The sequence below is a fragment of the Calonectris borealis genome, chromosome 7 (genome assembly GCF_964195595.1).
Source record: "Calonectris borealis chromosome 7, bCalBor7.hap1.2, whole genome shotgun sequence".
Lineage (NCBI taxonomy): Eukaryota > Metazoa > Chordata > Aves > Procellariiformes > Procellariidae > Calonectris > Calonectris borealis.
The window spans coordinates 16,488,695-16,506,410 of NC_134318.1; the positions used below are offsets into that span (position 1 = coordinate 16,488,695).

A 17,716-nucleotide genomic window follows, 5' to 3' on the forward strand; every position below is an offset into this window, starting at 1 on the left:
CTACAGGTTACATACATCATGTACAGACAATTGCTCATCAACAGCACACAAGTTCCTAACTCTTGTCAACACAAAATTTCTGAATAATTCTGTGGATTCAAGCAGAGGACTTCTATGGAAAAACTAAGTTACATAAACTGAGTCATCACTCACACGTAAATCAACATGAACACCAAAACACAGTCTGCAAAGGGTTTGAAGATAGACAGCTTTAATTTCATAATCTCTTCTTACATACATATATTTAAGGCACAATCCAAAACCTTAAAACACTAACCATAGAATCTTTACTACTGTCAACATTACTACTGCCTTGTGACAGCTGCCCTAGCAAGAATGAAATGTGGAACACATCTTCCTTGAAAAACAATCAAGGAAAACAAACAGAACTTGACAAAACTTCTTTAAAACAGTCTTAACTAGACACAAAAACTCAAGGCTGTTCTCTCCACATATCAGGGAGTAGGCTAGCATGAAACCAACTCTGCATACAATATATATAAAACTTGCATTAAAATGGCACGTAATGTTTATACAAAATAAAAACCTTAAATCATATAACTGTGATTTTTGTTCCATAAAACAAACATATTATTTCAGTATAATATAAGCAGAAAAGAAATAATGACCTGTCATTCGTGGATTGCTGAGCATTCTGTCATTCACAGAATCCTGAGCAGATAGCACATAAGCTTGATATTTGTATTTTTTTGCATTTATTACCTACTATTTTTGAACTGAAGAGAAGATATATGCAATATTATCTTTTAAAATGTAATTGCTTTAGGAGAAACAGGTCATTATATATTTACTCTTGGAGAAAAAAAGATGCTTTAAAGCAAAACATGAAAATAGCAGCTTTTTTAAGAAAAGCTCAATGCTCCATTTAGTCATTTCCACCACACAACTTGAGTAGGATTTTCCGGTAGTCTCCTGAAGTATCACCCTGGAAAGAAACCCAGAAAAAGAAAAGTTGAAGACTTACACTTTGAAATAGAGGAAAAAGAAGTGTAAGCATCCTAAACATGACATTAATGACCAAAAGAGATGAAGCCAGGGCTGAAAGAAAGCAGGTGTTAACATCATTTAAAAAAAAAAAAAGGAGGAAAAAAAGAAAAAATTAAAAAGTCTGCTAATTAGAAAACACTCTAATACAAATAAAATCTGCTCCTTCCATAACTGGAACCAGAAGTGTCCATAGAGAATATATTTCTTTAGCAATCTGAATTTGGTATACAGGTTCAATTACTTTTACCGGGGAATAGTTCAATAAAAAACTCTCACCGAAAAGCTGTCTTCCAGCAAAAGGTATGAAAATATGGAAGAATTAATACAGAAGTCCTTTTCCTTGCAGTCAATGTGGATATTTTTCCAGGGGCAGCAAGTGAAAGTTCATTCTTTATTATGTTCAAACATTAAAAACAATGCCCTGATATCAAAAGATCTAAGGGTTTTTTTCCCGCAATTAGAGAACATCTCTTTCATGTTGGGGGCAGTGAAAGTCAGTATGGAGGCACACACAAACATGCAATTAATCACACAAGGCCCTGCTAGCTGAGATTTGCCTGGTGCTCTTATGAGTAAACAGTATTCCCTGGGAGCTCCTCATTAACTAGTTTTGGTTGATGAGCCTTCCCAATCCTTTTCACAGAACAGTTTCAGCTAGTGCATTTATCTCATCCTTCATCTTCAGGTATGACTGAAAACTGTTTTGTCCACATAAAAATTATTACAATAGTGACAAAGAGACACTTCAAAGATCAGGAAAAATCCTGTGCATGTGTAAAGCACAATCTGAAAAACATAAAACATTCCTGTTTATATATGCGCTGAAAGGAAAGAACTGCTGTCCACTTACAAAAAAAAGAGAGAATAATTAAGAACTTTCTTTCCAAGGATGTTTTCAGCTCTACTTTTACAGAAATGAGAAGTAGATTTTACATACACATAACTGCACAGGCATGCCCCATATTCACTGAAACCAAGTTTTGAATAAGTTCAGTCCATTAAATGGGTATGGCCTGTTCCTGTTTCTGAACAGTAAAATTATTTTAATGCCAGATCAAAAGAGAAGGAGAAAAAAAAAAAAGAGAGACGTACAGCTTTTCTCACTGTTTTTTTACTCACACATTACAGGGCATGTAACTACTGTAGCAGAAGCACATCTTCACTCCAGAGTTACACACTTGGAAGAAGCTTCTGCTAAGTGATCCTCTGTGGCGCATGGGCAGAAAGGCCACATAGTTGCAGGCAAAAGACTCACATCAAGACATTTTGGCGCGCACTATCTTTGCAGGATTCCTTCCAAACACCACCAAGTTGCAGCCCCTCAGTGTCAACAGAAGGGATAAATAGGGGCTTAACAGATTTGCCACCTTCATTACAAGGCAAATGAAAGTGGCAGAACTCGCTCTCCCCTCCAGCTCTTATTACCCTCCCCATTGGCCAGGCATCCTCTTGACTGTTGCTACAGCTGTTAACAGCAGTAGTAGGGTGGATCAACTGCTAAAGAATCTGAAGTTTAGTCTATTTCCAAAATCGACTATCTCTATTTTCCAAAATTTCCAAAATTACTTCGAAAAGAAAGAGCAGGCAATCTTTTAAAAGCATATTAGGAACTTCACAGAGGAACTAGGAACTTCGTAGAGGACCATCATTACTCCATTGGAGGACTAAGTGGTTTCTACAAGATCACGTACAGAGATGGGGACAGAGACCAGGCTTAAAACCAGGTCTCTAAAACTCCTCTGGACCAATTCCCCTGTCCTTCCTTGTCTGTTGGCTTCCTTCCCATCTCTAGCTCATCTAGCCCCCATGCAAAAGCAAGTGCTGTCTGTTTTCTGGCACTTCAGCGTCCACTCTCTGACAAATGCAGCAAACCAAACACAACCACTCAGTGCAGTTAACAGCTATTCGGTGTAAGGATCTATGTTCTACTAGCAGAAAGGATGTCATGGCAAGGAAGATAAAATCTCCAAGTCTTACGGTGATATCTGTGTAGAGGGATCTGCCATACATCCGCTTGTATTCTGCACGTATGTCCAGCAGGTCAACCTCGCTGCGTGATACCATGATTCGAATCAGAGTTCTGTCTTTTGTTCCCGCTCCCTGAACCAAAACAATGATATAATGTATTAATAACGTGTGGAAATGCTGGATGATACAGCACTAGGAAAAAAATAAGAGAAATCATCACCCCACAAATGGCCGTTTACTAGCATAACCCCATTGACTTCAATAAGCTTGAACAGAATTTGGCCTATCATGCTTTAATAAATTAAATTTACTGGTAGGACACTAACAGTCATTTCTCTGCACAAGAACAGTTAGGGAAAAAAAAGGGGGGGGTATCAGAGGGACAGGGGGTCAGGAAAGTTTGATGAGTTTAATGGCCTATTTATTTATTTCAGCTAGACCTCCCTACTTAAAAGATATCAATTTCAATGAGTCTTAAGCATATTTGTGTTTTAACAAGTGAAGACTTTCTCTGTTTAAGGTATGGTTGTATGCATCTCTTTGTTAAGTGGATGAAATTAGCTAGATTTTTCCAGTCTTTCATAATAATGACTGCATCTTGTTGGTCATCTGACCACTGAAAAATGTAATACCTTCAGCTGAACAATTCACTCCAATGAGCTGCACAAGCATTTTAAAAAAACCCCACACTGTAAGTTTATGTATCTTGTCACAGGCACCTACCTTCATAGCTTTCTGTAATCTCTCTGCAAAAAAAGCCGGCGTGTTCTTGAGGCACTTAACTGCAAAAAGAAACAGTGTTACAGTAATCAGGTATTCCTCCTCAATCAGAAATTACAGTCATTTTCTGAGCTTGCCCTAAATAGTCACATGCTTTAATTTTACATAAACGTACACTTGATACAATGCAGCTTCCACTCCTTCAGTTAGTCACTGAAATGATTTTTAATCCCAACAGTAGCTGCAATAAAGTTAAAGAACCTACTACACTTCATGGCTCAAAGCAAACTTTTCCGTCACTAGAAACGATCTAGCGTGAAGCAGCCATAATAAATCTTTAAAGTCTAATGACCAGATGCTCGCTTATGAAGGGAAAAGAGGGGATGGGGAGGGGGCAGAAGGCTTGAAGGAACACATAGTTAGTGGTGCTCCTGGCTTTTTCCTAATTTAAGAATTTTTAGGCCATGCATCTGCAAGGTATGACAAATTCAAGTCCTGCCCTAATACAAGGTGGGAAGCCACCTACGACTGAAACTTCACCCTTATTTTGAAGTTAGTTACACTTTTTTTTTTAGCCACAAAGTTCACCAGGACTCCTGAAAAATTCTGTCATGTTAAGCAGGATAACGAAAGAATCCTCCATCACTCATCAGAATTAAAATCTACATAATGATCCTGTGTCAGTTACAAGTAAAAAATCATGCAGTCTGTGACAAACTACACAGAGAACAAACCACATCTGACTTATATTTTATAGCACAAGAAGGTATCAAAAGCAATCACGTAAAATCAATACAGAACAAAAGGGGTAAACCTAAATACGTTTTCACAGCAGCACACTTTCTATATAGGAAAAACTACTTTTCTGAATAGGAAAATGTAGATGAGAGATAGCAGTTCACCACACACAATTGTCAATGATACGTATAATACCATTCAAAAACGAATGACAAATGAAATGCATGTTTCTTTATCACTGTATTCAGCTAAAACAACACACTTGCACTTTAAGATGTTTGAAGATGTTATTGTAAGTTACCAGTTGTACAATCCAGAAAGCTTTAAAGAAAGCAAAATTAAATATTTTCAATTAGAAAACTTTTTTCCCTGAAAATAAGGTTTGCAGAACAAATGATGCTAACATCTTTGACTGATCTAGATATATACGTGTGTATATACATATATATACACATATAAATAAAAAAACCAAACCAAAATCTATTCAATAAAGGAGTTATTCAGTGAATATTAAAGTCAATTCTTGTTCAAAAGGCTCTTGACTTGTTTGCAAGCTACAGTCCCAATTCTGAACCTGTATCTACATGGAGACCTGTCAAGTGACTGCAAAGCTCCATGAAGTCAAAGGACTTACAAACTCTGACAGTACAGTTTCTTTACCAAGGCGATCTTTTTCTACAAACACTAGGAAATATTTCTTATCCCTAAGTTTGGTTTTCTAACAATACTTTTTGAGGCAAAAAAAATCTGAATCCTGGAAAAGGTCTGCAAATGTATCACACCAACAGAGCTGGACCCAGTTTGGGTCATTAAAAGGCCACTATAGTGACAGTTTGGCCAAGTAGATTAAGAACAATAGTTATATAGTTCACATATGCACAAGAAAGGAGTGAAAAAAATGAAGCTTTTAAAATTGATTCCCATTTTGCAAGACTTTGTTAGCAACTTCCATGAAAAAAATCTGTTGCGTTTGAGCCAAATGTCCTCTCCCATCTTGTTTCCAAGTGATGCAAAGTACATTTTTCCTATTTATTTCGGTAGGTGGGTTTTTTGGGGTTTTTTTGTTACATCACTTTTCTAGTCCCTACCATATTCAAAACCAAAGAACAACACTTTCAAAGTAGCAGCTCTTGATACCACAGTAAATTCACAGCAATAAACAGAAAAAGAAATGGAGATGTAAAGAAGCAGTCTTGTCTAAGAGACGAGAGACAAAAGACAAGAGAGAGGTCCACAATTTTATCTAGAATAAAACCTTCCAAATAAAACTCCTGCACAACAATTTGAGGCCTTGTCCCAACTTCATGGAAACTAATGACTACCTCCCAAGGGGCAATAGTAGACTTGAGGCAAGAGTCTTTACTCTTCAGAAGTACTGGAGGCACTTAAAAACAAAGATTTAACAAAGATGTAACCACAGGAAATGTGGAAAAAATAACCTCATTTGCAATCAAATTTAAGTTTTCTTTCTAATAAAAAGAGAGGTAGAGGTAACTAATTAGAGGGTTAATGTCTATAATTTTGCTTGATTTCCAAAGCTGTTCCAAATATTCCATTCTCACTGACTCAGGGGTTGGTACAAGTTCTCATCACTTCTTAAAACAATGCCAAGAACAGTTAATAATTCTCTCCCCACTTTAACATGTGAAATTTAAATTCTGCAGCTGCCTGAAGTAAAAGCTTCATCTGTCATTGTGAGGTGAATTAAGTGCCCTGCTTTGCTAACCACAAACGGCTTCACAGATAGCTCAACATAAAAAGCAGAAAACTGGAATTATTACTACGAACATCCTTAGCTGGAGTCACAGACGCCACCACCTCAGCCAGTTGTAGTGGAATACCAGGAATGAACTTGCTAAGATGACACATACCTACTGCCAGCATGCCTTTTTCCAGGTCTCCAGACATTTCACGACATATGCTTTTTTCAATGTCCCGGTTACACATCCTCTGGTACTCGCTGAAGACTGTTAATGGAAGAGAAAGATTTCAGGAGTCAGCCTCACAAAAAGAGGTGGCACTGGTGCATGCTGGATGGCTTCATTTCAATCGCACTTCTCAACTTGGTACTACAGTATACTTACACAAGTTTTAACATCTCAAAGACGAATACTATGTTATCAACTATATTGTTCCATTTACATGTCATCATGCTCCTTCTAGCTTGTCTAGTTCTGTCCTTATTTTTAAAGGGCTAGACCAAGAAACCACTGTAAGGGAAATAGTGAAAATTCTTCTAGGAAAGCTTTGGGTGTCAATAAAATTAAGAAGAAAACATGCAGGTTCTCACACATGCACCCATCCCTTTCCCTTCCATATAAATGCCTCAATATGTAGCACATTTCAAAAGTTCTATGTAGTTATTAAAACATTTCCACCACTATAGACTGATGTAACACCTAATCACTAGCAAGGAAAAGGGGAAGGGAAGGATTGCAAGTATCTTGTGCACACACAAGCATGCAAAATTGAAACAGTTCTAGTTTTTCAATTCTTTTATCAGAGAAACATTTGAACAAGTATGACCTCTACCTGCTCTGATATTTAAGAAAGATGATCATAATGTGCAGCTCTTGTGTACCCTTTCCCTCAGCAGAATTCATCCTGCTTTTCATTGAGGTATCATTACACTCATTTTACAGACGGGGGAAGTTCAGGCACAGAGCAGTGTTGTAAATTTTTATCATCACATACAACATAATCAAGTTACTGTTTATGTAGAGGACACCATTACCTGCTCTGAGGTGGGCCCTGCTTCTTGCGCACAGAATGGCATTGAATTTGGATTCGTCAGTTCCTAGACGGTTCTCTCCAGCTGCATATAGCTCCTAAACACAGAAGTGAATTCATGCTTCATTACTCAGAAAAGCAGTCAGGCTGAAAAGCTGAGTTACAGATCTGCTTCCTTACAGCCTCTCCTCCTTTTATACTTATTTCTTAGTCTATGTACTGCTGGAAAACAGGAGCAAGCAATAAATAGCAATTACTTCTAACCTTCCTACAATATGCTATGCTTGCAGTCTTCCTAGCTTACTGATATGTAAGTGCTCAAACACAAGAGCTCCAGATTACTAAAAGGAGGAAAATTGTTTAAAAAGTACTTGAAAACTGTTCTTCCTAACAGGGCTTATGTCTAGCTTTTTTTCTAGACCTCTAGGTATGTTCTAGGATGTTCTCGTCTTTTGGCTAAGGCATACTAATTACATTACTATTTATATGACAGTAGTGTGCTAAAACGATTCAGGGTTTTCTCTTCGCTATATGTGGTGAACTGGAACACACAAAAAAAGGGCAAGAGTTACTAGGTCCAACTGCCTTATTTGCCGCAAAAATCCAGAGTTCCTTAAATAACAGGCAAAGGCTAATGCAGGTGTTGAATAGATTAAAATTTAATCCACACCCATATCACCTCAAATCTCTTTGGACCATTCCCTTAATAAGCAGCACAATGGAGTCACCCAACAACAGTCACCCTGAAAAAGTCAGAGAGCTGACAGAATGAGAGATAAAAAAAAACCTATGGGGGGGTTTTTAAAAACCCCCTATGGGGTTTTTTACAGCTTCATCTCTGTAATGGAGCTACACGGCTCTAACGCTCTGTCAGGGCTTTTCATATCACTTCCATCCACTGAAACATAAGCACTACATCAGGCAAAGTCACAAGGTGTCCAAAACCAAGAGTAAGCAGAAATCACACAGTCGAATTTCAGTATATTGAGTTGACTGTACTTAGAAATGATGATGAATTTCTACTGACCTGCACATCTTTTTGGACAAGAGACATGTCAACAGTTGTACTTTCATCCCTGTTTCCCTGAAAGAATTTGAAGATACGAAAGTGTTGCTGGTGGGTTCTTTTTTTTTTTTTTTAAAAAAAAAAAAACAACAACAAAACAAAACAAAACAATAAAACCAAACAACAAAAAACCAAAACCCTACGAACACACACACAAAACCCAAACTCCAAAATCCTGGCATGCAAGTACCTGAGAAAGTGAAATTAAAAGCCTCTGAAAGTGTCCAGACGTGTCGCTTTTTATTGCTTCCTCCAGAGTTTTCTTAAATTCTGGAAGAGAGACACAGTCATGAATCATCATACACCCCGGCTCATTTCCTAAATTCATATTGTCAGTCAGTGATTAAGGAAGAAAAGGAAGAAAATTTTGATGGAACTGTAACAAATCTAACCTGCTTTATAGACCCTGTTGAGTTCCTGAATATGCTCATTACTGCGAGAAGCTAAGATTTCAATGAGACAATTTTCATCTGTGCCAACACCCTAAAACAAAGCATATGGAGAAAACACACCCTTTAGATTCTCATCTTACTTCTACAACCTAGTATAAAAGAAATGTAATAAAATTATAAAACAAAATACAATTCAGAATATAATCTTGTTAAAGGAGAAGTCAAAGCAAGTAGTTTAAATGCTACTTATAACATGTTTCCAAGACATGGATATGTATTAAAGATACAAATTGAACAGATAATTAAAATAATAATGAAAACAAAATTTCATTTTAAAATGTCATCCTTCACACCAGATTTCAGGCATTTTAAGAATCAATTTTTTCTACCATTAAAGATGGATTTGTTAATTCTAATATGTAACTTTCACTAACTAATAGATAGCAGTTGCAATTACAATAAAACTAATATTATTTCATCCTCCTAGATACTTTAAAATTGCGGCCAAAGAACATGTAAACATACGTACTGACTCAGTAATGGAAATATTTATTTCACCTTCATTTAAGCATTGTCTTGACATACAAATGTTTGACCTGGTTTTATTTTAAAAACCTAGATGTTTATAAAATAGTCTGATTGATTTAAAGAGAAAGTACACAATACTTCCATAATATTTTAGAAAAGGTTCAGCATGGGCTAGGAAAATACACTTTTGAGGTGGGGGAAAAGATAAAGTGAAGGTACACCCTGCTCAAAATCTTTATGAACCCAGTTTTCTGAACTATTCTTGAGCACAGAGTCACTGGAAACTCTAAGTTGAGCGGTTTTATTATCAGTCCCATCATAGCTCAACGCAAAAACCCAGAAACATATGTGCCCCCATAGCTCAACTCAAAAACCCAGAAACAAATGTGCCCCGTGCAGTAGCTGGCTTAGAAGAGAGCTGCATCAGTAGCTTACTCAAGACTAGGTAATAACTGAACTGCAGAGACTGTTAGAACTTGGTTTCTGCCTTTTTTTGTGTATTTATTTATTAATATATTTTTGTTACAACACAAACCTATTAAATAGTCTTTATCTTTAACCTATGGGAATAACATTTCTCAATTTTACTATCATATGCCTCCAAGAAACAGGGTACAGATCAGTCAAACAATGGGTTGAATATGTGGATGGAGAGGAGGGAATTTAAGTTCAAGCTTTTAAACGAGTATCGAAAATTTTATCAGCTCAAATATTTCCTCTATCTTACAAATTTGTATCTCCTACACAAACCTTTATAGCTTCCTTGATTTCATAAGCATCAAACATGACAGGTGTCTTCATCATTGCTAAGACTGTCCTCTCAAAGTTACCTGATAGCTCAGACTTGAGATCCTTGATCAAATCCTAGTGAGAAGTAAAAACAAGGAAAAAATGCATAAAGACCAAAACTGACAAATGTAAGCACCAAAATTGTGGAGTTTAATTAGAATTCTTTGTGCATAAGCATCAAAAATACATCTTCAAAGTAAAGCTTAACAGCACTAAAATCAGCATAATGTAACATGTACATCTAGGTAACTAAGGTCCAATTAAACAGACTACACAGACCAAAGAGGCAAAGTAACCATTTAGCAAAGAAACTGCTTTGTATGTTTCATCTGAAACACTGTATGAAAAAGTCAAGCGTGGCTAAAAGCAGAACCCTGAACAGGCTATGACATGTGAACCACCTTCCCCTTAAGCAACTTCCAATCTTTTTTTCCAAACACTAAGTCTTCTGACTTCCAGTGAAGGAATGTAGGCTCTTATTTCTTCTTCATTGTGTTCTCATGATGTAGTTACCTTTCCATAAGCTGTTTTGAAGGACAGGATGATCTGCTGCCGTTGCTTGTTTGAACGACTTCCAAGACAATCGATAATAGCCTGCTCATCGGTTCCTGTACATGCACACAAACACCACAGAATGAGCACGCACGTCATGTGAGGACTCAGCGTTCTGTTTCCATTTGATCCTATCTTTTCTAAACCCAACTGAAGGACATGTATGCCTTTAATTCATCCACGTATCTCCTCTTGAGTACAACCACAGAACTTCAAACTCTATTCCCAATCACAAACACAGTAAGAATACAAAAAAAACCCCAAAACCAAATACCAAACTCATGATGTTGTTTATGCCTACATGAATAATTCTTCTGATAACCAAGGAAAACCACATGTGAACTAGCACACTCAGTACACATGTAACAATGGAGAAAGATCAGTGCTGAATCAAAGCTGCAATTCTACTTTTAACTGAAATGTAAAACCACAGGCTGCTCACCGAATCCCTTCATGGCCTTCCTTAAGACTTCTGCATCCTTCAGAGGGTCAAATCCCCGTGCATCAGTGATCGTGCCTCGGTTTCCATGCTAAAATCAGACCAAGTTGAGTTGTATATTAGTGTTAATCAGTAAAAGATTGTGTTTTACTACTTAGGAAAGATGATCACTGTTACCAATTTTCTTTTTGTTAGAAAAATAACAGAGAAAACTCAAAAAACCCCATCTATAAACAATTTGTTCATTTCTATACCCAAATGATGAGAAAATGCAAGGTCAGGAAGGTTCACTGATATTAAATCTGCTGTCCAATTAATGGAAGTTTGATGAAACTGTATATACTGGCAATACTTTTTAAGTTAGGAAAGGCAAATTTCATTAAATTTGAATTCACGTCAAATCTTTCTTCTTGGATAATGTGGTGAGACAGCATTTGTTTCAAGTCATATGAGCCTATATTGCTTTGGAAAGGATCCATCTCTCTCTTTAGTCAAACTTCTTTTCATGACCTTCTTTTCAATTTTAGAGTCAGTTTACACTTATATACACAAAGAAAATGTAGAGAAACATATACATGGTCACATCTCAAAACAAAAGCACTGAATGCTCTTACTGTTACAGGAGAGACCGTAGGCCCTGTAGTTCCTGGGTAAGAGGGCATAGAAGGATTCACAGCTGGGCCTGGTGGATAACTTGGCATTGGCTGCTGGCCTGGGTAAGTTGCTGGTGGTTGTCCTGGATAGCTCACAGGCTGCTGACCGGGCGGTGGTGTGGGCTGGCCTGGCACAGCGCCAGGTGGGTATCCTGGGTAAGCTGGCATTCCTGATGGCGGATTTCCTCCAGGTGGAGGATACCCTCCATAAGAGGGCTGTTGTCCTGATGGAGGTTGCCCAAAGCCACCTGGAGGGACTGGGGGATAACCCGCAGGTGTTGAAGGATATACGCCTTGTGGTACGTTTGTCCCTCCAAAGGTCCCTGCCAGGTTGGATGCCTGCAATGACAGCCAATGAAGCAAGAGACGGGAAGGCGTACAAACGGTTGAGTTTCAATAACGTGCGTAATACAATACAACCTCCCTCTCCACCAACGCAGACAGGTAGTTCTGCATCCGCAAAAGAACTTCGCAATAATCATGTCTTACTAGCAAGCAAGATGGAAAAAAACCTTTAATCAGTTGACTCTTGCTTTACTGTAATCATCAGCTGCCATGCATCGAGAAGCAGAACCAACAGACACATACCTGCCACTGCATCCAGCATTACACACCACTCACATGGAAGAGCGCCAATAGCCACACACCTCTTATTCTAAAAACTTACACCGATTAATCCCAGCAACACAAAACTATGCTCATCCCTTCTCTGTTCATGGCTGCCTTATGTGACCACAGCATCATCTGAGTGCAGGCATTTACCATGAGCAACCTCTAGCTGATTTACGATGCACTAGATGCATTAGTAGTTTACAACTAGCAAGAGTTCCTGGACTACATTTGGAAAGACATCTGCAGAAATTGCCACAAAGATACTCCACTCCACATGCAATATCATCTTCCCACGTGACACACTCGGACCCTCTTCTACAGAGGAACCAGAAGAACTGACATTTGATGATTGCAGTGTTCTCAGAAGCTAGCTGCTGTGGATATTGCTATGTGCACCCTAGATAGTTTGTTGCTCATTTTGCCTGCTGGCTGCCAAATCACTTAATTTAATCATTGCCTCAGAAAGGCAACTATAATGCAAATGTCTTCCTACAAACTGTGCATTCGTTATGCAGCAGATTTCTGAAGACTAAGTTGTCAGAAGTGTCACTCACTTCTACTCTATGCAAAAAAAAAAAAAGGTCACATTGGAAACATCTGCATTTTCTTCAATCAATATGAAAGGTTTTTCTGCCATCTGTTAAACATCAGTGCTTATAAGAGACAGCTGATCCCATATTCTTTTCAGGGATGAGTCATTGATACCTCAAATTGCACAACCTCGTTCCTTATTCAGACTGGCCAAAATCCAGGTAATTGGCAAACACAGTCCAGATTTTGCCTATGTGAATATATTACTCAGTGTTAATAGCCTGTTCCCCGATTCCTCCGCACAGTAAAAGCCAAGTTACATTACTTTTATGTCCATGACTTTTGAAGTTAGACTCTTAAATCAACATTTAACTAGTGGTTTGCTTTCCTAAAATAAGGAATAGCTTGCAGTAACCGTTTTCTTCAGTAGATGATATTGAATGCTCAACACCTAAACAGACTAGACATAAAGACACAGAACTCAAGTCATAAACGTCTCAGCGGCAATGCCAGAAACACATCTTTGCACTTAAGGAAGTCACAGTAAAACATATTAAATGAAAGCAAACTCACCATTCCAGCCATGTAGTTGGGATTGAACTGATTGGCATAGCCAGCCACATTTTCTAGACCAATTGGAGGTGGATTTGAAGGTGGATTTGAAGGTGGATAGGCAGCACCACCCCAAGGATTGCTACCTGAAAGGAAACACAGCTGTGCTGAAACAAGAAACTACACCTTTTTAAACTTATTCCTTACTACTTGCATTTCTAATGTAATGTCTGTTCAACACTAGCAGTTTGGGAGAAGGAAAATCAAGTGAAGAGGTGCAGGGTAGCAGTGCAATCATGATATAAAGAGAAGCCTCACTGGATATTTCTAATCATATTAGTTATCATTGAATCTATAAGTTCTCATTCAAAACAACTCTAAACATATTTGAAGGTTAACTCTCAAGAGTTAATACTGTAAACACCATATTTTGACTAGAGTAGTTTCTCTTAAACTACGAAGTTGTCTGAGTATTCCAGTAGGAAGATATTATTAATTCTTTTTAGGCTGCTAATTTGAGACATGTCTACAGAGTACGACACAGTGCATTCACAGCTACCGAAGTCACAAGACTTGGCTGCAGTCTTGCCTGCATAGCAGTCTAACTAAGCCAGAATATTCTGCTGAGAAATAGGATTTATCCTCCCCCAGGCTAGCTTGGCTTCTCACCGTACACCGCTTCCCCTTCCAAAGTTAGCTTGCCTAACTCCACATTTCACCATACCCGTATGACTCCAGGGCTCAGTACTGGGGCCGGTCCTGTTCAATATCTTTATCAACGATCTGGACGAGGGGATCGAGTGCTCCCTCAGTAAGTTTGCAGATGACACCAAGTTGGGTGGGAGTGTTGATCTGCTGGAGGGTAGGAAGGCTCTGCAGAGGGACCTGGACAGGCTGGATCGATGGGCCGAGGCCAACTGTATGAGGTTCAACAAGGCCAAGTGCCGGGTCCTGCACTTCGGCCACAACAACCCCAGGCAACGCTACAGGCTTGGGGAAGAGTGGCTGGAAAGCTGCCCAGAGGAAAAGGACCTGGGGGTGCTGGTTGACAGCCGGCTGAACATGAGCCGGCAGTGTGCCCAGGTGGCCAAGAAGGCCAACGGCATCCTGGATGTATCAGAAATAGTGTGGCCAGCAGGAGCAGGGAGGTGATCGTGCCCCTGTACTCGGCACTGGTGAGGCCGCACCTCGAATACTGTGTTCAGTTTTGGGCCCCTCGCTACAAGAAGGACATGGAGGTGCTGGAGCGCGTCCAGAGAAGGGCAACGAAGCTGGTGAAGGGCCTGGAGCACAAGTCTTATGAGGAGCGGCTGAGGGAACTGGGGTTGTTTAGCCTGGAGAAGAGGAGGCTGAGGGGAGACCTCATCGCGCTCTACAACTACCTGAAAGGAGGTTGTAGCGAGGTGGGTGTTGGTCTCTTCTCCCAAGTAACTAGCGATAGGACAAGAGGAAATGGCCTCAAGTTGCACCAAGGGAGGTTTAGATTGAACATTAGGAAAAATTTCTTTACTGAAAGAGTGGTCAGGCCTTGGAACAGGCTGCCCAGGGAAGTGGTGGAGTCACCATCCCTGGAGGTATTTAAAAGACGTGTAGATGAGGCCCTTAGGGACATGGTGTAGTGGGCATGGTGGTGTTGGGTTGACGGTTGGACATGATGGTCTTAGAGGTCTTTTCCAACCTGTATGATTCTATGATTCTATGACTCCAGTCCTTTCTTTCTACCAACAATACTAACAACTGTAAAGTTCATTACCCTGATACTAAGCAGTAGTTACATGTTTCACCAGCTTTATATTATTATAATTGATATCCTTTTTAACAGCCCTCTCCCTTCCATATACAACCATCTGCCTAAGAACAGTGAATTAGGTATAATGTCATAATTAAAGCCCTAATTTTTTGAGGGATATGGTTTTAAATTGTGTGACTGATTTCTCCCCGTACTCATTTTTCTCACCAGCTGCTTTCAAGACTCAGCATTGACGGGACACTGTAACTTGACATTTATTGATTTTAGTGAAATTATGACCATTTCCTAGTGCTGTGTGCTTCACTGAGATGAATGAAAATGGACCTTATATGAGCACATGGTAGAACATCCATATTATATAAATCAGAATCCCCAGCCAAGATAAAATAGGACTTAACATGAGAGCACAGAAAGCTTCAGTAATCAAGAAAACCCTCTGCTGTCTTGTTCTTCGTCCGTGCCAGTTTCCACTCCAGATAGGATCACCACTGCCATTTAATGTTTACTTCATCTAAACAACTTACCTGGGGCTGCTGGTGGATATCCACCTGCTGGGGGATAGCCAGGGTAACTCATTGCAAAGATCTGAAAAGTATGTGCGATACAGTTATTTTCTGTAATGCTTCACAAATTACACCACATAAAATTAACAGACAACATGTTTGCAGTAGGCAGTTACCAAAATTTAAACAGAAACTGCACAAGTCGCACAGGCTTTTCCCTGGGAAGCCTCTTCCCACTTCCTTTTGCTGGACCAATAAACATGTTCAGATATCTAAGCAGTTGTAAAGTCACTCCTCAGACTATTTGTCTTACTCGTTTCAGTTACTACTTACTGCTTACTTTGTCTATTACGTTGTTAAGGATGTATTACTTGAAAATGCTTATTTTATTGCGCCATTAAAGTCTCCAGAAGTTTGCAACCTACACAGAACACTTACTAGTCAAGAGTAGAAAATCATCTGACAAACATGCCACTTCCTCAAGTGAGTAATTGTATGAGAAGTGTTAGGAGGCATTTAAATGCAAATGTCTGCAAAAGTGCAAGGTCAAAGTAAGAAGCGTAAGGGACACACTTCATGCTTACAACACTGCCATAAAATATGAAGGGTTTACTGAAAGGATAAGATCACTAGAACAAATTGGGTCTCTCAAAGTTGATAATGTCTCTGTCAGCACAGAAGTGCACAGTCATTAGCTGTTCAAAACAGAAGTGGAGGTCAAAAAGGAAGGACAGCTAAAGGAAGGACAAAACGAAAATTATTTTCCAGAATACAGAAAGCCTTATTTTAAACAGAACAACTATCAGGAAGAATGGTAAAAGTAACTCAAGGAGTTCGAGATGAAGAAAACATCCACAATCAGTCTTAACTTTTTCAAAGCTATTTTTAGGACAACTCCTAGTCTATTTTTAAACTGCTGTGCAAACAGTATCCCTTCCCTTTCTTTCCCCTAAAGCGCTGCCTTTTGCATCTGGCTTGTTTTGCCGTGTTTTGGATTTCAGCTGTGGAGTTTTGTTTTGGGTTTGTTTTGGGTTGGAGGGGATGCTGGTTTTGTGGGATTCTTTTTGTTTTGCATAATCATGTTAACTTCCCTTTCCCTGGTGCAGTGGGCATGGTGGTGTTGGGTTGACGGTTGGACACGATGATCTTAGAGGTCTTTTCCAACCTTAATGATTCTATGATTCTATGATTCTGGTTCGCATGGCTCTTTTGCATAGCAACAGTGGAATGGAAAAACACTTTTTTTTTTTTATTAAAGGAAAATACAATTAGGAAAACTTCAATTTATTTAAGAACTGTTTGGACTTCATCCCACATGTACTCATTTAAATTTAAATAGAGAGAAATGAACTAGCAGAAATTACAATGAACAGAGCAGACTAAAAGTTATAACCCCGCCTTACCTCTACTCCAGCGTGTAAAGTGTCTAACAGACTCAACAAACAAGTGAACACAGTTTCTCAGCATTAGAAAAAGCCTGTTTACCAGTAAATCTATAAGGGATGCCTTTAACTGGAAAAAAAATTATTTCTGTGCATGCAAATTTAAGTACTGCCCTTCCATTTGTGCCATTTGTTCATTCTCCATCGCCCCCACGAACAGAAGTGCGAGGTGGGGTCAGCCAGGGGTATAACCATTACCCCCTCATTACCCCCTTTTCCTCTCCCGATGGGTGTAACAGAGCTGACAATTCACCCAGCTCCACACATGAGGAAACCAAGCAGGACACACAGCTGGGAAACTTGCTGACATTTTACAGAATCGGGCTTTAAATCAGTAAACTGTCAATCACAAATGGCTAGATGTAAACCTCAAGACAGGTCCGGGGAAGTCAAAGCCACCCACAACCATCATGGCCCAATTCTGCATATTCAATTGTAAGAACAGACTATAGATTAGCTAACATGACACAGTTTATAACCAGATTATATCTGAAGGGTAAAGGCTCACAAACATTTTTACATTATATCAGATGCTTACAAGATGCTCTCCGTAACATGGTAAATGTTTTCCCACATTCCCTTCATCCTTGGTTTCCAATGAGATCTTTCACTGCAGTGCTATCTAGTTTTGGAATAACTTAAATATCAAGGCTGCTACAGCTGAGAAGACAACAAGCTTTCGATTATACAAGCATTTCTCTACATGACTAAGCTCTACATAATTTTTCATTTCATATGGAAAC

General features: G+C 39.0%; 1 protein-coding gene across 2 annotated transcripts; it reads right to left on the bottom strand.

The window, feature by feature from the left end:
- Positions 1-194: 194 nt before the first annotated feature.
- ANXA11 (annexin A11) lies at positions 195-15,613 on the bottom strand. 2 transcript variants are annotated; one of them, XR_012674270.1, is made up of 15 exons: positions 15,553-15,613; positions 13,300-13,424; positions 11,545-11,922; positions 10,934-11,021; positions 10,453-10,547; positions 9,901-10,014; positions 8,623-8,713; positions 8,421-8,500; positions 8,192-8,248; positions 7,169-7,262; positions 6,306-6,401; positions 3,700-3,758; positions 2,986-3,108; positions 2,128-2,214; positions 195-946 (listed from the first exon to the last, which is right to left on the bottom strand). XR_012674270.1 is itself a non-coding variant. In XM_075154372.1 (14 exons), the coding sequence occupies exons 1-14, from the start codon at positions 15,602-15,604 to the stop codon at positions 887-889; spliced, it is 1,512 nt and encodes a 503-aa protein (XP_075010473.1). In that variant the 5' UTR covers positions 15,605-15,613; the 3' UTR covers positions 195-886. The 2 variants fall into 2 exon arrangements, 1 of the variants encoding a protein (XP_075010473.1); XM_075154372.1 differs by lacking the exon at positions 2,128-2,214.
- Between the last annotated feature and the right edge of the window lie 2,103 nt (positions 15,614-17,716).

Coding starts and splice junctions, on each gene's coding strand:
- ANXA11 (XM_075154372.1), bottom strand. CDS start 15,604: ATGAGTTACCCTGGCTATCCCCCAGCAGGTGGATATCCACCAGCAGCC. Junction 10,015..10,452: donor TCAAAACAGCTTATGGAAAG/GTAACTACATCA, acceptor ACTTCTCACTAG/GATTTGATCAAGGATCTCAA. Junction 7,263..8,191: donor TTGTCCAAAAAGATGTGCAG/GTCAGTAGAAAT, acceptor TTCTGTGTTTAG/GAGCTATATGCAGCTGGAGA.